The sequence below is a fragment of the Bos taurus genome, chromosome 1 (assembly GCF_002263795.3).
Source record: "Bos taurus isolate L1 Dominette 01449 registration number 42190680 breed Hereford chromosome 1, ARS-UCD2.0, whole genome shotgun sequence".
NCBI lineage: Eukaryota > Metazoa > Chordata > Mammalia > Artiodactyla > Bovidae > Bos > Bos taurus.
Window position 1 is genome coordinate 66,724,397 of NC_037328.1, and position 21,715 is coordinate 66,746,111.

The following is a 21,715-nucleotide window of genomic DNA, read 5'->3' on the forward strand; positions in this document are numbered from 1 at the left end:
CTTTAGAGTACATACCAAGAGGTGATTCCCATTTATGCTTATAATGAACAATAATTTGACTTTAAAATCCTTAAGAGGAAATACCCCAAAAGGCCACAAGATGGAAATATTACCACATACTAGATAATGCATGATAATACACACAATAGACGATACATAATAATACATAATAAGTGATGCATGGTCCTTCTTCTAGGATGCCTTTCTTGGCATTTAGTTTTCTTTTTGACTCTGTCAGTTTCTGTCTATATATTATCTTCTATGTTTAAGTCTTTCCTTCAGTTTTTTTTTTTCTTTTTCTTCCAACCCAAGGATTGAACCTATATCTCCTGTGTCTCCTGCATTGCAGGCAGATTCTTTACCTGCTAAGCCATCAGGGAAGCCCTCTTTCTCATATTTCTCCCCAGATAAAATAATTTAGAAGCATATTACACAGAATTATAATCTCAAGTAAAATTTGTATTTCATTTTTTAATGGAACTATTAGTTCCTTCTTTTAAAATTCTCAAAAAAAAAAAAAGTGTGTCTGTGTGGGGATTCCCCAACAGTTCCGTGGTTAGGACTCCACACTTTCACTGCTGAGGGCTAGGGTTCAATCCTTGGTCAGAGAACTAAAATCCCACAAGCTGCATGGCTTGGCCAAAAAGAAAATAAAAATTAAAAAATAAAATAAAATTCTAAAAGAAGAGTGTTTTCTCTGGGGGAAATATCTAAATTATTTTTTAACTTATTTGCCTTTTTGTGGGTCAGTGATTATCACTTTAAAGATTCCCTATCAGGGACTTCCCTGGTGGTCCAGTGGTTGAGACTTTGCCTTCCAGGGCACAGGGTGTGAGTTCAATCCCTGGTCAGGGAACTAAGATCCCACATGCCTCTTGGCCAAAAAACCAAAACATGAAAAAAACAGAAGTCATATTGTAACAAATTCAGTTAAGACTTTAAACATGGCCCACACCAGAAGACTTAAAAAAAATAAAATAAAAAGAATTGACAGTAAAGATTCCCTATCATTGCGTTTAAGGGTGAAATGGTTTCCATCTCTCCCTCTGCTGATACAAAAGCTATTGATATGATCCAGAAAATCAGGTGCTTGAGTACCTAACTTGCAAGTCAATATACCAGAAGAAATATTAAAGATGCCTAAAGAGATGACTTGAAGACATGACTTAATAAACTGATAATTGATTATTAATGGACAAGGTGCAAGTTTTGACTACAAAAATGCAACACTTATGTTATCTTACTTATATACCTGCTATGAGGATGAAACACTACAGTACTGTGCAAGTCAGGATATCTGAAGTGAGGAGAAAGTAAATGATATCTGAATGGACCTTTAAGGATGGATAAGATGTATGGAGGGCTTCCCTGGTGGCTCAGATGGTAAAGAATACGCCTGCAATGCAGAAGACCCTGGTTTGATCCCTGGGTTGGGAAGATCCTCTGGAGGAGGGCATGGCAACCCACTCAAGTATTCTTGCCTGGAGAATCCGCATGGACAGCGGCGGAGCCTGGCAGGCTACCATCCATAGCGTCGAAAAGAGTCAGACATGACTGAGCGACTAAGCACAGCACAGTACGATGTATGGAAAGGATCTATTCCTTGAAGGAAATGTCAAATGCAAAGGCAAATATAACAACACAGATGAATAACAAAAACATCATGAAAAAAATCCATATTGAAAAAAAGAGAGTACAAACTGTTTGTGCAATTTATATGATATTCTATCTCTAATGATAGAAAAAAAACAAATCAGCAGTGACCCAGGGCTGCAAATGGGGTGAAGGTTGACTTGAAAGGAACATCAGGAAAGCCTTCTGGGGTGACAGTAGTGGTAGTTACACAGGCATACATATTCACCAAGACTCAGAACTCTACACTTAAAATGGGTGCATTTTATCCTACGTAAACTATATGTCAATAAAGCTGATTAAATAGGGGAAACAACAGAAAGTCTCCAAGGGAGGGCAGGTCATGCACGGAGATTTGAATGCCGTTCAGTTTGGAACACTTCCAGTTACTGCCTCTTGTGTCTCCACCAGCATTATACATGTCTCTACTATCCCATTTTAAAATATGTCCATCTTCTCAACCTAAATTTCACATTAGTCACACTGTTGTAGCTAGAGATAGACAACCTAATAGCTAGGCGATTTAATCTGACTCCTATACCTCTATAGGTGAGGAGGGCATGGCAGCCTACTCCAGTAATCTTGCCTGGAGAATTCCAAGGACAGAGGAGCCTGGTGAGCTACAGTCCATGGTGTCACAAAGAGTCAGACACAACTGAGCGACTTAGCACAGCACACAGCACCCTTATATAGGTAGTATATATTGTAATGTCGGAGAGTTCGGACTCTAGCACCAGACTGCTGCTGCTGCTAAGTCACTTCAGTCATGTCCGACTCTGTGTGACCCCATAGATGGCAGCCCACCAGGCTCCTCTGTCCCTGGGATTCTCCAGGTAAGAATACTGGAGTGGGTTGCCACTTCTTTCTCCAATGCAGGCATGCATGCTAAGTCACTTCAGTCGTGTCTGATTCTGTGCAAGCACCAGACTAACTGGATTTAAATCCCATTTGCTACCTAACAGCTTCATGGCCTTGAGTAGTCACTTAATGTGCCTGTGCCTCATTTTCCTCACCTGAGAAATAGAAGCCTCTATCTGAAACTTACGAGTTTGTTATGAGATGACATTAGTCAATATGCATGCAGTGCTTAAGACACTGCCTATGCATAATGAACTACTTTTTAATATATTTGGCCTTTTTATTAAAAAATAAAGGATCATGCATTATGTAATTACTGTGAATTACTTTATTGCAGACAAGTGAATAATTCTGGCACTCACTATATTAAGAGACTTCTGTCCTGCATTTTAGGTGTTGATTGATCCCTTCATCATTCTTATATGGAACAGCTGTGGTCTGGGACTTACCCTTCTCTTCCGGCAACTCCCAGCTTTCACTCCAACATTATTACTCTATGGTGATTCCAACTTTCTTTTTCCTCAAGAAAGTGGTAGGGGTTTTATAGTCAGTTTACTCCATTTTTTAACGGTTACTGAGAATTAAATTTGCCTATAACCAAGAACATAACATGCAAAATATAATATTTAACTGCAATTTTCTAAAAAGACCACAGAAGAGGAGTGTGGTAGGCTACAGTCCATGGGGTCGAAAAGAATTGGACACGACTGAGCGACTTCACTTTCACTTTCAGAAGGTTTGTTTATCTTTTTAAATCAGAAACAAGAACTTAGGTTACATTTATACCTCAAAAGGAGAAATTGTGTTAGCCCTTAATCCCACAGTATAATTTTAAATATTTTGCTTTTTAATATATAGTTTTAAGTTCCAACCGTAAAAGTCTTATTAAAAAAACCTAATTTTTATGGTCCTCCTGCCTATTTACTCTTTAATATCACATTGGCCTTATTTTTCTCATCTATCCTCAGGTCAGTGAAAACCTCATTTGGGGCACCATTTGACAAACCCAGCAGTATTGATTTAATATCTATTCTATTATGCTGGGGTCAGGAAGATTCCTTGGAGTAGGAAATGGCGACCCACTCTAGTATTCTTGCCTGGAAAATTCCATGGACAAAGGAAGCTGGCAGGCTATAGTCCATGGAGTTGTAAAAAGCTGGACACAACCTAGCAACCAAACAACAACAACAACAAAATAAATTTCCAGCCACAAAGGTCCCAGGGTGCTTTCTTTTCTGGATAAGATGTTTGCACTAAGTCTTACCTCTGCCCATCTTTATCTCTTGTCCCGTCTGAGGCTAGAGTTACCAGCTCTCCTTAGTAAACTCTCAGCACCAAGTATCCTGGAGGTCATCTTGGTATGAAGGTCTCTACCTGCTGCTGAATGTCAGCTCCACCAGCGAAGTCATATTTGTATATTTTAAATCTCTTTCCTTGCTTTCTTTTTTGAAACAGATTTTATTGAGATATAATTCATACACCATACAATTCACCTATTAAAATGTACAAGTCAGCAGTTTTTAGTATATTCACTGAGTTGTGCAGACATAACTGCAATCAATTTTAGAACATTTCACTGTATCAAAAAGAAATCTCATTTTCCATTTCCTTTGTATAACTGAATCACTTTGCCATACACATTAAACTATCACAATGCTGTTAATCGACTATACTGTGATATAAAGTAAAAAGTTAAAAAAAAAATAAACCTCACACCTTTTGGGGAAGGCAATGGCAGCCCACTCCAGTACTCTTGCCTGGAAAATCCCATGGACAGAGAAGCCTGGTAGACTGAAGCCCATGGGGTCGCTAGGAGTCGGACACGATTGATCGACTTCACTTTCCACTTTTCACTTTCATGCATTGGAGCAGGAAATGGCAACCCACTCCAGTGTTCTTGCCTGGAGAATCCCAGGGATGGGGGAGCCTGGTGGGCTGCCCTCTCTGGGGTCGCACAGAGTTGGACACGACTGAAGCGACTTAGCAGCAGCAGTGTACCTTTTAGCTATCACTCCCTCTCACCTCATTCCCCCCATTCTTAAATTACCACAAATTCACTTTCTGTATCTGTATATTTGGACATTTCTGGACATTCATATAAGTGAAGTCACAAAATATGTGGTCTTTTGCAACTGGCTTCTTTCACTTAGCATGTTTTCGAGATTCATCCATGTTGTAGCATCTATCAGTACTTTATTTTTATGGCTGAATAGTATCTGCTTGTATTTTATTTACCCATTCATCTAATTGGTCGGCATTAGGCTGTTTCCACTTTTTAGTTATTATGAATGTTGCTGTTATGAACATTCACGTATGGTTATTGCGTGGAATTATGTTTTCATTTTTATTGGGTATATACGTAAGAGTGGAATTGCTGGGTTGTATGGAAACTCTATGCTTAACTTTTTGAGAAAGTGCCAGACTATTTTCAAAAGTAGCCGCTTCGTTTTACATCCCCACCAGTAGTGTATGGAAGATTCTAATTTCTCTTCATTCATATCAACACTTGTTATTACCTGATCCTATGCCTCTTGATATGAAATCTAGTCTCTTTGCCTTGACTGCCCTTTGCCTGTCAACTTTATTTCCTCTTGTTCTCTAACACTTAGACAGATTTTGAGAAGTTGGTCTCTTCACTGCCCCCATAATACTTTGTTTGCCCATGTTGTGCCCACTGTCTTTAACACCTTCCTTTCCTTTGTCCTTTACCACCCCAAATTTCTCCCATGCCTCAAGCCTGCATTAAGCCCCTTTTAATGTCCATCTCCCCTGAATTCCTCTGTGCTCAGAGTTGATTCCCATAAGTTAGGCATTAACTGTATTTTATCTTGCACTATTGGCTCTATCATCTAATATGTCTTATATCTTATCACTCTAATCCATATGTAAACTCCTTGAGGACTTTATTACTACATCCTGTACTGCTGCTGCTGAGGCTGCTAAGTCGCTTCAGTCGTGTCCAGCTCTGTGCGACCCCAGAGACGGCAGCCCACCAGGCTCCCCCATCCCTGGGATTCTCCAGGCAAGAACACTGGAGTGGGTTGCCATTTCCCTCTCCAAGGCATGAAAGTGAAAAGTGAAAGTGAAGTCTCTCAGTCATGTCCGACTCTTAGCTACCCCATGGACTGCAGCCCACCAGTCTCCTCAGTCCATGGGATTTTCCAGGCAAGAGTACTGGAGTGGGATGCCATTGCCTTCTCCGACATCCTGTACTACCACAGTCCAATTCAAATCACACAGTAGATATTCTATAAATATTTGTTTGTTGATTGATTCTAACAGTATAAAAATATAACCTTGAATTTACAATGGGTTTTTAATTGACATATAACTTAGTTTTTAATATTGGGAGCACAGAGTCTTAGCCATTGGACCACCAGCGAAGCCCCTACAATGAGTTTTTTAATCAAAATTTTTTTAATGATTTTGATTGGTTCCCTTTTCTTTTAAGGTAGGATATGCTAGAAATCACTAGCCTATGCCAACAACAATACAGAATAATTATAGACAGTGATGATCTTTGAGTCACTTTTCTGTCCAGTCTGATTAACGTGGAAGATGACCATTTAATTGTGAAATGATCTTATTCCAGTTCCCCTTCCAATTCACCCACTGTTGCCCAGAGAGTTTCTTGCAGAGAAGCTGTAGACTGAGAAAAGTAGAGGAGGAGCTAATTGTCTGGAAAATAAGAACCAAGGAATTGAAACTTGCATAGGCAAAAGAAAATGTATGCTAAATAATCTATCTTTACTGTTGCATATGCCTTTTAAAGTATTCTTCAAACAAGAATGATGTTTTTAAAAAATATATTTAATGAGGAAATATTTCTGACAAATACTTGCCATCCATGCTGTCAACAATTCATACTGGTGTCTAGAGAGTGTAGCAGAAAAGCACAAGTTTAAATCACAGCTGGAGAACTTTCTAGCTTATGACTTCAATGAGTTTCTTGACCTCTCCATGCCTCAGTTTCCTCATCTATAAAATGAAGATATTAATAGTCCCTATCCATAGATGTGTTATGAGGGTCAGATGAGATGATGTGTGCAAAGCATTAGTACAATGCCTGGCAGAAAGGAAGTGTAAATAAGAAGTAGTCCCCTCTCTCGTCACTCTTCTTACCTTTTATGCAGATCAGGGCAAAGACAGAGTTAGCATGACATGTGGAAAGGATATGACAAGGATAAAACATTTGCACTGACAGGTAGTGGTAGATACATGGGACCAAAGTATGAAAGGCTTTGGAAGGTACCTAGAGAAGTTTGAAGCACGTTTCGTCTAAACCATGGACGATCCCCACTAGGAAGTAGGAGAGGCATAGTTATAGAATGGAGAAGGGTGGGCTGGTCATGTCAGAAAAGTTCCAGAGTAGGTGGGAAGAATGAGGTTCTGAGTGCTGCATGAGGGGTCAGTCTTATAGAGCAGAAGGAATGCATGTTCCTCGGAGAGAAGGAGATGTGTCAGGACATCTGAGTAGAAACAAAAGGATGTACCCTCACTGTGTACAAGTCATCCTGAGAGCAAGGGGGCCAAGGGAGGAGAGTTGGAGATACCTAATATAGGAAAGAAGCATGTCTGTGGCACCATCTCTCTGAGGACTACTTTAAGGGCTCAGTAAAAATGAAGGGAAAATGTAAGATTGGTGATCATTGAGGAAGGTTTGGGAGAACATCCTTAGTAGGATTCATTCTCCATCTTTTATTTATTTATTTATTTTTTGAGGATAACTCAGCAGCTCTGGTTGCAAAGCAAATGAACCAGGCAGTAAGGAGTGAGGGATCCCCATCCCCCACAAGCCTGGGACAAAAACCAGAGCAGCCAACTTCCACCAGGGCAGCAATGAGAGCACTAAAGGGGTCACCACACAGACAGCAGGTGACTGAGGCGCCCAGGTGCTGTGTCTCTATGCACATGTGGCCAGCCACATTCTCGGTCCCCACACTCACCCCAGGGCTGTTTATGAGCAAGTTCAGGTGGCTCCTTTTCTTTATTTAATTTTCCTTACAATAGATGTTGGCTTTAAAATACAGTCAAATACAGATATAAATTGTTTTTTTTTAAAAGCTGTATCATCTCTAGAGTGGAGTAGAAGATGAAAGCTGCCCTTCCTTCATCACACACGTGGATAATAGGGCCCAGATTTTCTTGGTGTCAGATTGGATGCTGGTTTTTCATGTACCTTAAAAGTTATGCTAAATGGGAGAGGTACTTCTAATGTATTCCTAGGGCCACCACAGCATAGAACAGAGAGAAGTTCAAACTAGAACTTGGAGATTCCTGCAGTCTCTAGGGCCCAGCCCTCTCATCCTGCTGGTGAGGAAACGCACTCAGAGCCAGAGAGTGAGAAAGCCCTGTAGTCACGAGGCACAGTGTTAAGTGAGCACCCCTACTCTCCCGTCTGGACTGTGTGTATGTATCACTCTCTCTCGGTGCCTCAGTGACCTCCTGGCCCTGGGCAGTTCCCACATGAAAGATAAGCTGCTGAGTGCCCACTGCTTCCTCTTGACCCAAGTCAGGGGTGCACAAGAAGCAGAGGCAGGAGCCTAACGATGCAGTGGAGCAGAGCCAATACAAGTGCAGGCTTGGCAGCACTTCTTAGCTGTGTACTCGGGCCTAGCTACTTCCTGTTTCCTCGGTTTCTCCATCAGTAAAATGGGAGTGTATGCATGCTCAGTCGTGTCTGACTCATTGCAACCCTATGGACTGTAGCCCTCCCCACCACCCCCCAGGCTCCTCTGTCCCTGGGATTTCCCAGGCAAGAATACTGGCATGGGTTGCCATTTCCTCCTCCAGGGGATATTCCCCACCCAGGGATTGAACCAGTGTCTCCTGCTTTGCAGGCAGATTCTTTACCACTGAGCCACTGGGGAAGTCCCAAAATGAGGGTTAATAGTACTATTTGTTGTGAAGATTAGATAACAAATATAAAGCATTCAGCATTGTGCCTCAAAGGTAATAAAATGACTAGTAAGGTTTGGTGATTATTATCATTAATTTTTTGTACAAGGGCTTTGTGACTCATAACACCCCATAACTGGCCATGATTATAGCAGTGATGGCCAAAGCTCCGCTCATAGCCTTCTTTCCTTCTTCCTTCCACCCTTCTCTCTGTGAACTTTGGCAGCAGGACACTTCCACAGAAGCAGTAGCTTAGAGAAAGATGGTGCAGAGTGTAAGAGTACTTACTCTTTCCAAAGCCCATCTCAGAAGACACCAGGGATGGCTCTGGCTTACAACCCTTTCCCTCCTGGGCACCACCAGATGATGCTGCACCTGTAAAAGCCTTGATTTGGCCAGTTCCATGGCAAGATGTATTCCTTTTCCTTTTCTGACTTCAAGAAAATGTTTCCTACCCCAGTTGTTGGGTTGACCAAAAAATTCATTGGGGTTTTTCCGTCACATCTTATGAAAAACCCAAACAACTTTTTGGACCATCTGACACAATTCGCATACCAAATAAAGCTCATGGCTTACCAAGGCTGCCACTAACACATCTAAGTACCTTAGTATAAATTACAAAAAGGTGCCTCTTCCTCAAGTCATGTCCCTTGCACTTTGTAAACAAGATAGCTTACTGTCCTTGTGCAACCTACATAACCGTATGTGGCAGCCTTGTGGTTTGTGTTAAGAGTATTCATCTCTGTTCTTTAGGTCCTGAAACACCTGCGGCACCTAAATTTTACCAGCAATATGGGGGAGCAAGTAACTTTCGATGAATGTGGAGACCTGGCAGGGAACTATTCCATCATCAACTGGCACCTCTCCCCAGAGGACGGCTCCATAGTGTTTAAGGAAGTTGGATATTACAATGTCTATGCCAAGAAAGGAGAGAGACTCTTCATCAATGATGAAAAAATTCTGTGGAGTGGATTCTCAAGGGAGGTATGTGCTGTCCATCAGGATGCTAGATGCCTCCACCACGGGAAGAAACTGTGCTGGGCTTTGGGAGGGCCTTGGGTTTTGCCACTGGAGTTGCAGAATCACGAGTCCACTTCCATCAATTCACTAACTGCGTTGTCAGGATTCCCTGTGAAATCCATGAGTGTTTAGAGTCCTAAAGAGAATTTTCAGAACCAGAGCCCCATGCTTATTGTATTGAAACAATTTTATTCTTTACAAATCTGACTCCATGGCTAATAATAGTTTCTTTGGCTAAAACTTTCCCCAACCAGAGCAAAATATTTAAGCAAACACAAGCATCACTCAAGACAGGGCATGGACAATTCATACAGAGGTAGCTCCCTGTTACCCAAAATAGCTTAGGACTGGCCTATAAATCAAAAGGACAATTTATTCTCCTTCTATGGGAGACCTGTAGCAAATAGGAGGATGCTTGTGACTGTGATCATGGCCTCCTTCCATGAGGTATCACTTCATCTAGAAGCCTGATTAATAACCAGAGGCACATTACTCCCAGTGAATATGCACTTAAGGAAAAGATACATGATAGGCTGAAATAATAACCATTCTACAATAATTGTGTCCTAGAATACAGTATATTCTAAGGACCCAGATCCTCTGTAGGAACAAACCCTGGACCGGGCATCCTCTCTAACTCTTCCAAAAAGCCTGGATGAGAACTGCTACATTTCTCTTTGCATTTGCCTTTCTATTATTGGAGTAGGAAATGGCAGCCTACTCCAGTATTCTTGCCTGGAAAATCCCATGGACAGAGGAGGCTGGTGAGCTATAGTCTATGGGGTCACAAAGATTCAGACACAACTGAGGGACTAACACTTTCTATTATCACCTTTGGGTATCCTGGACCACTTTTTATGACATGACCAAAAATTCAACTTCATCTTTTTACCAAATGCTTCATAGGTTGATGGGTTTCTGATGAGATACTACAATTTCACTGTTTCTCAATTTAAAGGATAAGTTACCTATAAGAAGTTCTCCTATAGATAGCAAATCTCATCCACAGTATGCAAGTCTTAATAGTTTCTATCTCAGAGAATGAATTCTCAATTATAAACATGTCATGACCCTTTTTCAAATAGAGCTTTGGGGATTCCAGAGGGTATGTTCCTCTGTCCATTAAATATACTCTTGTCTAAATTATCACAAGTATCAATTGACTACAGTCTAAATTGATCAGCTGTGTTATTTATTATCTGTCCCCTGCTGTTGTTGACTCATCCAGGTTATCTTTTACCTCCATTGATGCACACAGTTGTCTCTAATTGGTGTAGATTGAACCATTGTTATTTTGTTATTTTGAGGTTTTTGCCACTCACAGCCTAACAGAAGCCAAGAAGGAAAGCTACTAAACTCATTTTAAAAGGCCAATATAATCTTAATATCAAAAACAGGCAATAACAGTACAAGAAAAAGCAATTATAGGCCAATCTATAAACATAGATGTGGTCACATCCTAAATAAAATGTCAACAAAGTTGGACCAGCAGTGTATGAAATACATATCGTGATCCAGTAGAATTTGCAGTGAATTTACAAGCACATAATAACAGCAAACATTACAGTGTTCATCAGATCAGATCAGTCGCTCAGTCGTGTCTGACTCTTTGCAACCCTATGAATCGAAGTACGCCAGGCCTCCATGTCCATCACCAACTCCCGGAGTTCACTCAGACTCATGTCCATTGAGTCGGTGATGCCATCCAGCCATCTCATCCTCTGTCATCCCCTTCTCCTCCTGCCCCCAATCCCTCCCAGCATCAGAGTCTTTTCCAATGAGTCAACGCTTCGCATGAGGTGGCCAAAGTACTGGAGTTTCAGCTTTAGTATCATTCCTTCCAAAGAAATCCCAGGGCTGATCTCCTTCAGAATGGACTGGTTGGATCTCCTTGCAGTCCAAGGGACTCTCAAGAGTCTTCTCCAACACCGCAGTTCAAAAGCATCAATTCTTTGGCGCTCAGTCTTCTTCACAGTCCAACCCTCACATCCATACACGATCACAGGAAAAACCATAGCCTTGACTAGACGAACCTTTGTTGGCAAAGTAATGTCTCTGCTTTTGAATATGCTATCTAGGTTGGTCATAACTTTCCTTCCAAGAAGTAAGCATCTTTTAATTTCATGGCTGCAGTCACCATCTGTAGTGATTTTGGAGCCCAGAAAAATAAAGTCTGACATTGTTTCCACTGTTTCCCCATCTATTTCCCATGAAGTGATGGGACCGGGTGCCATGATCTTCGTTTTCTGAATGTTGAGCTTTAAGCCAACTTTTTCACTCTCCTCTTTCACCTTTATCAAGAGGCTTTTTAGTTCCTCTTCACTTTCTGCCATAAGGGTGGTGTTATCCGCATATCTGAGGTTATTGATATTTCTCCCGGCAATCTTGATTCCAGCTTGTGCTTCTTCCAGCTCAGCGTTTCTCATGATGTACTCTGCATAGAAGTTAAATAAACAGGGTGACAATATACAGCCTTGATGTACTCCTTTTCCTATTTGGAACCAGTCTGTTGTTCCATGTCCAGTTCTAACTGTTGCTTCCTGACCTGCATACAAATTTCTCAAGAGGCAGATCAGGTGATCTGGTATTCCCATTTCTTTCAGAATTTTCCACAGTTTATTGTGATCCACACAGTCAAAGGCTTTGGCATAGTCAGTAAAGCAGAAAGAGATGTTTTTCTGGAACTCTCTTGCTTTTTCCATGATCCAGAGGATGTTGGCAATTTGATCTCTGGTTCCTCTGCCTTTTCTAAAACCAGCTTGAACATCAGAAAGTTCACGGTTCACAGTGTTCATAGATGTAGCTTATCCTTTCCTTCCTTCAAACCAGGGCCCTGAGAGTCTCGGTGATCATCAGATCTGGTATTGCCACTTCTATTCCTCTTTCATTAGAAAATATTGCTGATCATCTGTTCAAGTGTTTTAAAATTCCTTGTCAAGCCAGTTATTTCGTTTTTGCTGGAAACAATGATAATTATTTTACTGCTTTCCATGTGTTTAACTTTGTAAGATGTCTCCAGTTTAAGCAAGTAGTGGGAAGGGGGATAGTCTTCTTAAAGAGATGTTTTGAAAATAGTATGAACCCTACCATGTATCAAGGGTTATTCAAGGCTTTGTAACTGGGGCTACAAAAATGAAGACTTGCTCCCTAATTCAAGAAAGGTATGCTTTTTGCATTCTTATGATATATTTACTGTCTCTGATACACATAGACTGTTAGGTAGTAAATACCTAATAAATACTCAGTTACCTGGCATGATCAAAGATTGAGATGGAAGCAGGATTTCCGAATGGTGAAGCAATGGTAGATTGGGCAAAATCGTCAAAAACAATCATTTAAGAAGCTAGAAATCAACCAATAGCATACATCAAAAGGTGAAGTTTTTTTGTTTTTTTTTTTTTTTTTAAGAAAAACTAATGAAACTCAGCTAACAGTGGCAGTCTGTGGCATTTTAGCCTGGGGCTGCTCTCCAATTATTTCTAATGTGGACAAGCATGTTATCTGCATTATTATTAAAAATAACAGTTTTTTTTAGCCCTTTCCAATTTGTTTGCCCATATTTTTCTTGTTCCACTAACTAGGAACTCTGGTGTAATATATAATAATAGTGGTGATACTGAGCACCCTTATTTTACTTTTTTTTAAGTTTATTTATTTTAATTGGAGGCTAATTACTTTATAATATCATATTGGTTTTGCCGTACATCAACATGAATCTGCCACAGGTGTACAGTGTGGAGATTCCTTAAAAAACTGGAAATAGAACTGCCTTATGACCCAGCAATCCCACTGCTGGGCATACACACCCTTATTTTAAATAAGCACCCTTATTTATTTTAAATTGAATAATATTGTGTCATATGGATTGATGTGTATGCTAACAATTTGGAGATGTTTTTTCAAGGTAAAGATATTTCTTCCTACTCTAGGTTTTTTTCTAATTTTTAAAAAATTTATTTATTTTGTAATTGAAGGATCATTGCTTTACAGAATTTTGTTTTCTGTCAAACATCATTAAGTTTTTTATCACTAGTTTGTGTTGCTGCTGCTTCTGCTGCTGCTGCTAAGTCACTTCAGTCGTGTCCAACTCTGTGCGACCCCAGAGACGGCAGCCCACCAGGCTCCCCCCACCCCTGGGATTCTCCAGGCAAGAACACTGGAGTGGGTTGCCATTTCCTTCTCCAATGCATGAAAGTGAAAAGTGAAAGTGAAGTCGCTCAGTCGTGTCCGACTCTTCTCGACCCCATAGACGGCAGCCCACTAGGCTCCTCTGTCCCTGGGATTCTCCAGGCAAGAACACTGGAGTGGGTTGCCATTGCCTTCTCCAATTTGTGTTAAATGTCATCAAATATTTTTTCATCCATTGATGATCATGTTTACCTGTGTTAATTTATTATTACAGTGAGTGACACAGAATTTCTAATATTAAACTTGCTTACATTCCTGGCAGAAACTCAGCATGATCATGGTGTATTTTGTTTTTCATGCTCTTTGAGTTTATTTTAGTACTTTCACCTGTTTTCAAGTAGTAGAAAGTAGTTGTATTCTTTCCAGATCCTTTCAGAGTCCTTACCCTTCGCATGTATCTCCAGGATTTCTATACATTTTTACTTCCAATAATCAGAACTTCATATTCTTTTTCAGAGACTGCCTGCAGGCTAATGGAACCCATTTTGCCTACAGGCTCAGAGAGGCAAAGGAGAGCCTCAGAAGAGCCTAGGAATTTACATTTCCCTTCTGCTCTGAGTGCTGTGGAAGTGTGAAAGGTCTAGCCCTTTTCTTCAGGTCAGGACAGCGTTGGGGCCTAACCTACAATCCAGAGCTCCCCCGGGGGATCAGGCAGAAGTGAGAGGGACTTTGCTCAGGATCATAGCCTTGCTTATTCTCCTCCCTCCTATGTCCTACTTCCTCCATGCTCTTCCTGATTCCCTTGGGAGAACTTTCCTTATAAATCACTTGGACACAAATCCTCAACTCAGCTCTACTTCTGAAGACAACCTAATAAGTGAGATGGGCCTTTATACTGTCCTTGTCTTGTTTTAGAATCAAGGTTATTATACTGGGCTTACAAGAATTAGTTGGAAGGTGCTCCTTTAAGAATATATATATTTTCCTGATCTTTGCTAGAATTTGTGTAATATAAGATTGCTCTGTTCCTTGAAAGTTTAGTATTACTTGCTTGTGGTGAACAAGGATGATGGTCATCTCAGATACGACTATGTGGTGGGGAGGAAGTAAGTGGAAAGAGGAGTATATTATTCTGGGACTTGTAGAGGATGGAAGGGAAGGCTATTTATGGAGGATTTTGTTACTGTGTAGACTCACAACAATTAATCTTCCTCAAATTCCACTGAGATGTGTTTGCGTGTGTGTGTGTGTGCATGCACTTTCCCATAGGCATTTGTCCCCTTCAGAGATAATAGGAACACAGGCCACTGGCCCTTCCTCCACCTGGATTGGGCCTGACCCTGCCACACTGGTGCTAGTGCCCAGCTCCTCCCTCTGACACGTGTCAGAGGAGCTGGAAGACTGATCCCACAGCTGCAGCCCCTCTCTGTTGTGATCTCCGCCCTCAGGTGCCTTTCTCCAACTGCAGTCGAGACTGCCTGGCAGGGACCAGGAAAGGAATCATTGAGGGGGAGCCCACCTGCTGCTTTGAGTGTGTGGAATGTCCTGATGGGGAGTACAGCGACGAGACAGGTAAAGGAGCAACCCCTGGTGGGCATGCAGGGCTCCCTTCACTGTGGGGCCCTGGGCTCAGCAAAGTCCCTGAAAGGGCTGGGCTGAGATGGTGCTTAGCACGGTTTCTCATTTAACAAGGTGCAATCTGAGCATCACACTGGGCTGCACACTGAGGGGGACAGAATCAGAATATTAGGTATCTCTGTAATACCGTAAAAGTTTACAAACACATCTGTTGCACATCTTTCTCTTACTTTGATGCTGCTGCTACTGCTAATTCACTTCAGTCGTGTCCAACTCTGTGTGACCCCATAGACATCAGCCCACGAGGCTCGCCCATCCCTGGGATTCTCCAGGCAAGAACACTGGAGTGGGTTGCCATTTCCTTCTCCAATGCAGGAAAGTGAAAAGTGAGAGTGAAGTCGCTCAGTCGTGTCCGACTCTTAGCGACCCCATGGACTGCAGCCCACCAGGCTCCTTCATCCATGGGATTTTCCAGGCAAGAGTACTGGAGTGGGGTGCCATTGCCTCCTCCATCTTACTTCGATACTGCACTCCAATGTTGTTTTTCTTTTCTTAGAGCTCAGTGATCCTGAATAGATGTTGTGTCTGTTCCCTAATTAAGGCAGCAGCAGTGCTAGAGAGCATATCAGGGAATCACCATCTAAAATGAGTAAGAGACTGGATGACAGCAGCAAGAAGATGCTGTAGGCAACACAATGTAACATCAAATTCAAAGCTGGGCTAATAGAGCTAAACAACAGAATGAGCTCTTAGGAACCAGAGATGTGTGTTCCAGGCTTCAGAGTTAATAGGTCAAGATAGATTGTCTACAGAGTACCTGGCACTGGACTTACTACCTTATTTATGTTTCTCCTATGCCTCAGTTTCTTCATCTATAAAGTAAGAATAATAATAAACCTATCTTACAGAGTTTGGGGGATTAAATTAGATAAAACTGGTAAAACACATGATAAGTTATAGAGAAATATTTGATTGGCATATTGGAAGCACTCTATAAATACTAAATATAATTTTTTCTCATTATTATTAACTCATTTCATCCTCACTACCATGATGGAGTTATTATTGCTTCCATTTCACCGATGAGGAAACTGAGGCTCAGATTGGTTAAGGAGCCTGACCAAAGTCACACAGCTAATAAATGGCAGGGCCAGAATTCCCATCCAGACCACTGACTGCAAAGTCCGTGCTCCTTTCACCCCCCAAAACTGCACACTGACTGAGACACAGCACAGGCTTAATAAACATTTGTTGGTCAAACGAGTCTACAGCCACCCTCACTAGAAAGCCACTGATGTGGAGTGAGGAAGGCACAGGTCAGAATTGTTGAGCACTTTGCCGTGATCTAAGAGGCTGCTCTGGTGTGTCTACAAAGCCCATCCTTATGTCCAAAATAAGTCAGACTGAGTGTGAATCACTATGAAAATTGGTGGACAGTGCCAGACCCCCAGTGTGCAGGGCAGCCACCTGTCTGGCAAGACTGATCATTCTGTGCTTGCTGAATGATGGTTTGTACATCAGCAAGTAGTGTTAAAGGAAGCAAGTAGCCCTCCTAGAGTTTGGAATTGACATGTACACACGGCTATATATAAAATGGATGACCAACAACAATCTACTGTACAACACAGGGAAGTCAGTTCAATATTATGTCACAACCTAAATGGGAAAACAATTTGAAAAAAGAATAGATACACGTATGTGTATAAACTGAATCACTTCGCTATACACTCAAAACTATCACAACATTGTTAATCGACTATATTGCAACATAAAATTTAAAAATTTTTCAAAAAGTATCCCCCATATATACAAACTGGAGGAGGGCATGGCAACCCACTCCAGTTTTCTTGCCTGGAGAATCCCATGGATAGATGAGCCTGGTGGGCTACAGTCCATAGGGTGGAAAAGAGCTGGACACAACTGAAGGGACCTGAGCACAATACATATGACTGAACACACAGCACATATGACTGACCACGGCACACGTGACTGAGTACAGCACAAAAGAAAAAAATAATAGAACCATCAAAGAAACATGAAATTCAGTTTATTATTAAGCATAAGTCAGGGTTCAGTACATTATCTGATAATGTAAAAATCACAATTATTTCATCAATAAAGCAAATTTAAAGTTCCCTCATCACCACATTCAAACTCACAAATTTCAGTCTCTGCCACGCAGTACTAACCCCTTCACTGCGACACTTTACAGATGCAAGTGCCTGTGATAAGTGCCCTGATGACTTCTGGTCCAATGAGAACCACACTTCCTGCATCGCCAAGGAGATCGAGTTTCTGTCGTGGACCGAGCCCTTCGGGATCGCACTCACGCTCTTTGCTGTGCTGGGCATTTTCCTCACAGCCTTCGTGCTGGGCGTCTTCATCAAGTTCCGCAACACGCCCATCGTCAAGGCCACCAACCGGGAGCTCTCCTATCTCCTTCTCTTCTCCCTGCTCTGCTGCTTCTCCAGCTCCCTGTTCTTCATCGGGGAGCCCCAGGACTGGACGTGCCGCCTGCGCCAGCCGGCCTTTGGCATCAGCTTCGTGCTCTGCATCTCGTGCATCCTGGTGAAAACCAATCGGGTCCTCCTGGTGTTTGAGGCCAAGATTCCCACCAGCTTCCACCGGAAGTGGTGGGGGCTCAACCTGCAGTTCCTGCTGGTCTTCCTCTGCACCTTCATGCAGATTGTCATCTGTGCCATTTGGCTCAATACAGCGCCCCCCTCGAGCTACCGCAACCACGAGCTGGAGGACGAGATCATCTTCATCACCTGCCACGAGGGCTCGCTCATGGCGCTGGGCTTCCTGATCGGCTACACCTGCTTGCTGGCCGCCATCTGCTTCTTCTTCGCCTTCAAGTCCCGGAAGCTGCCAGAGAACTTCAATGAAGCCAAGTTCATCACCTTCAGCATGCTCATCTTCTTCATCGTCTGGATCTCTTTCATCCCCGCCTACGCCAGCACTTACGGCAAGTTCGTCTCTGCCGTGGAGGTGATCGCCATCCTGGCGGCCAGCTTTGGCTTGCTGGCCTGTATCTTCTTCAACAAGGTCTACATCATCCTCTTCAAGCCTTCCCGGAACACCATCGAGGAGGTGCGCTGCAGCACCGCGGCACACGCCTTCAAGGTGGCCGCCCGAGCCACGCTGCGCCGCAGCAACGTCTCCCGCCAGCGGTCCAGCAGCCTAGGGGGCTCCACGGGATCCACCCCCTCCTCCTCCATCAGCAGCAAGAGCAACAGCGAGGACCCGTTCCCTCAGCAGCAGCCGAAGAGGCAGAAGCAGCCGCAGCCGCTGGCCCTGAGCCCGCACAACGCGCAGCAGCCACAGCCGCGGCCACCCTCGACCCCACAGCCGCAGCCACAGTCGCAGCAGCCGCCCCGATGCAAGCAGAAGGTCATCTTCGGCAGCGGCACCGTCACCTTCTCGCTGAGCTTTGACGAGCCTCAGAAGACCGCCGTGGCTCACAGGAATTCCACGCACCAGACCTCCCTGGAGGCCCAGAAAAACAATGACGCCCTGACCAAACACCAGGCGTTGCTCCCGCTGCAGTGCGGAGAGACGGACTCAGAATTGACCTCCCAGGAGACAGGCCTGCAGGGCCCTGTGGGTGAGGACCACCAGCTAGAGATGGAGGACCCCGAAGAGATGTCCCCGGCACTTGTAGTGTCTAATTCCCGGAGCTTTGTCATCAGTGGCGGAGGCAGCACTGTTACGGAAAACATGCTGCGTTCTTAAAAGGGAAGGAGAAAGCCAGTTCAGGGGGAATCCAGGCAGTTTCCCCGGGATGACCTTCTCCAAAGGGATGAGGAACTGCCCCCCCACCCCCACCCCCTTCCTCCAGGAAGGAGGGATAAGACCCACCAAATGCTTGGAACTTAGTTGCACTGCTATAAACGACAGTGAATGAAATAATGTCCCCCTTAAAATTAAAAAGAGGGGAGCGGTGTGCTTCTGTGGTTAGGTTTATCAGAGTGCTGAGATCCCTATAGTCAGGTTCGCCTTTCCTATCCCTGCTTCCATTCTCCTCTTCTGTTCTATCCCATCCAACAGTCCAGAGATAAAACCATGGCTTTAAGATACCCACCTATTCCCCCTAGGGTCTTATTTGTTGTTTTTGTTGCTGTTGTTTTGGTTTGATTTTTGTTTTTAATGTTGAAACGTCTGCCCTGAACTTTGCAGACAGCCTGGTCCAAAAACAAACCTGTGCAGAGTGACAGGACCTCCTATGGGCACCACTAGAGTTGAGTGCGAAAGACAGAATGTCGCCAGCGCTGCCCAACACCTTGACAGTGGGAAGAACTTGAAATGTCCAGAGCTGTAAGATGAATGTGTCCCCTCCTATTTATGAAAAATGTTAAATATGTGGTTTCCTACTTGCTGCTGCTGTCACGTGACATGGAGAAGGTTAGCATCCATCCTCCAGCAGTATGTCTGATCTTGTCCAGAGTGTGATGGTGATGCCACGTTTAGATTCCAATATCTCAGGAATCACCTCAGCCTGCATGAATCCAATGAGCTGTATCTGTAATTAATATTGTCATATGTAGCTTTATCCTTAAGAAAATGTGTTTGTTTTAATAGTCCGTGGAAAATATAAGCTGGAAAAAATGTCCCAGTCTGGTTGATATAAGGCAGTATTATTGAGTCCCGTTTTCTTTGCCCGCCCCACCACCCACACCCCAATGAGCTAAGCCCTAAATGAGCCCTTTCAGGGCCCAGGGATCCAGAAGCTCCCTCTTTCTCCACCCCAAACGCTTCCTGAAGTCAGATCCATGCCTTTCCCTGTGAAGAATAAGCTCCCAGTCTCTGACCTCCTACCAGTTTCTGGGGTAAGAACACGTGGTTCCAAGAGAGCTCTCATGGGATATTACTCTTGGCACCCCCCAATGCCATACTTAGGTTCCCTCCAGCAGTGGGATCTGCCCATGGGTAGTTACAAGATTGAACGTTGAATGGCATACTGCTGAACAGTCAGTTCTGGAGCTAGAGAGGCCTGGGGTCAAGTGCTGGGTTTGTCACTCACAAGTTGGGTGACCACAGGCAGGGAACCTTGACCTCACTCAGCCCCAGCTTCTTTGTGTCTAAAATGGAGGTAATAATCATCCTTTTCCCGCAGAGCTCTTATGTGGGTTAAATGAGATAAATGTATGTAAAGTATTTTAGCATGGTGCCTAGCCCATAGTAAGCACGCAATAAATATTAGTTAATATTATTACTGATATTGTAATTTCTTTCACTTATTTAAAATAGAAAACAACACATTTATTTAACCATTCACACTTTAACAACAAACCCACTGATCACACTAACTTTCTCCATAATAAGCCCAAGAACTCTACGGCCCAGTCCAAGGGGTCCTGAACACCATAGCTCATGGTGAAGCCGAACATCAGTCCCCTAAGGGACCCATGCTCCCCCCACCTCTGTGGTGTCAGAACCAAGATGTCCAACCAAGGGAAGACCATCCCCGTCTGGCAGCTGACTCTCAGATCTCTCTAAATGCTGCTTTTAAGCCAGTCAAACCTGTGTGACACCACAAAGTCTACCGTTCTTGATGACTTCCTGACCATTTTCTTCCAAAAGGGCCACCTTTCCTTGATTTTTAAAGTGAAAATGAATTGTGGAAGGGACTTCCCTGGTAGGCCAATGGTAAACATTCCATGCTGCCAATGCAGGAGACACAGGTTCCATCCCTGGTCAGGTACTAAGATCCCACATGCCACACGACGAGGCCAAAAGATTCAAAAAATTAAAGTTGAAAGTTAAAAAAAAAAATGACCTGTGGAAATTACAATTGTCAATCTGGATGAAAAGACACTAGAGGGCGTCAGGTAGGAGACACAGAGAAGGTCTCACACAGGAGGACCTGCGGCATCTGCTTCCCCAAACCAGACCCAGCCTGCCACTCCCACCCTGATCACACCTCTGAGCAAGGCCCAGAGCAGAATGAAGACTTACATTTAACATTTTACTTGGACTTTTTTTTAAAAAAGGCTGAACATTTGATGGCCTTAGTTTTAATTTTTCTATTTGGTTGTTTTAAATACAAGCTTTTATCTTATTTTTATTTTGCTGGTCCAAGCAGCCAAGTGGAAACAGCTACTTTGCAATGCAAAATGCCACACACTCATCCTTCCCAAGTTTGCTTTGACAAGTGGCTCACCCTCACGGCTGAGCTGGAGGAAGAGGTTTCCCAGGGAAAACACACCATTCACGGTGAGCTCCACGTCACCGAGTGCTTGCAAATAAAGTGGTCTCCCCCCAGGTTCTTGTCAAAAAGGGAGGCTGACCGTCACTGTCCTTTGTCCTTCGTAGCAGACACGACTCTCACACACAGTCAGGGTCTCGGTTATGAATCTGCATTATGTTTCTGTCACATCCCGGTTTCCTTCTCAAATTCCCGTTCAGCCTAATGACAGAAACTTCATTTTAGTCAAACTGGGGTTTTCTCTCGAATTTCAGAATTTTCTGAATCAATTTAGATTTTTAGGGGTCTGTTCAGAGGTTTCTCCCTTCCCCTTTCCAGGAAGGTTTCTATAGTGTGAGGAGGTAGGGTTCCCCAAACATCCACAGCTCCTGTTGACATCTCTGAGAACATTTT

General features: G+C 43.2%; 1 protein-coding gene and 1 long non-coding RNA gene across 4 annotated transcripts in view; one reads left to right on the plus strand and one right to left on the minus strand.

Moving 5' to 3' along the window:
* CASR (calcium sensing receptor) overlaps window positions 1–20,326 on the plus strand; it is an 89,395-nt gene extending 69,069 nt beyond the window's left edge. For all 3 annotated transcript variants that reach the window (XM_010801164.4, NM_174002.3, XM_005201385.5), the window contains exons 5-7: window positions 9,142–9,372; window positions 14,985–15,108; window positions 17,327–20,326. In XM_010801164.4, coding sequence (XP_010799466.2) covers window positions 9,142–9,372; window positions 14,985–15,108; window positions 17,327–18,849 — 1,878 coding nt within the window. In that variant the 3' untranslated portion in view covers window positions 18,850–20,326. The remainder of the gene's footprint in view (window positions 1–9,141; window positions 9,373–14,984; window positions 15,109–17,326) is intronic.
* The window catches only part of LOC132342118 (uncharacterized), a 212,478-nt gene that overhangs the window by 179,387 nt on the left and 11,376 nt on the right, over window positions 1–21,715 (minus strand). The gene's annotated exons all lie outside the window — the stretch shown is intronic.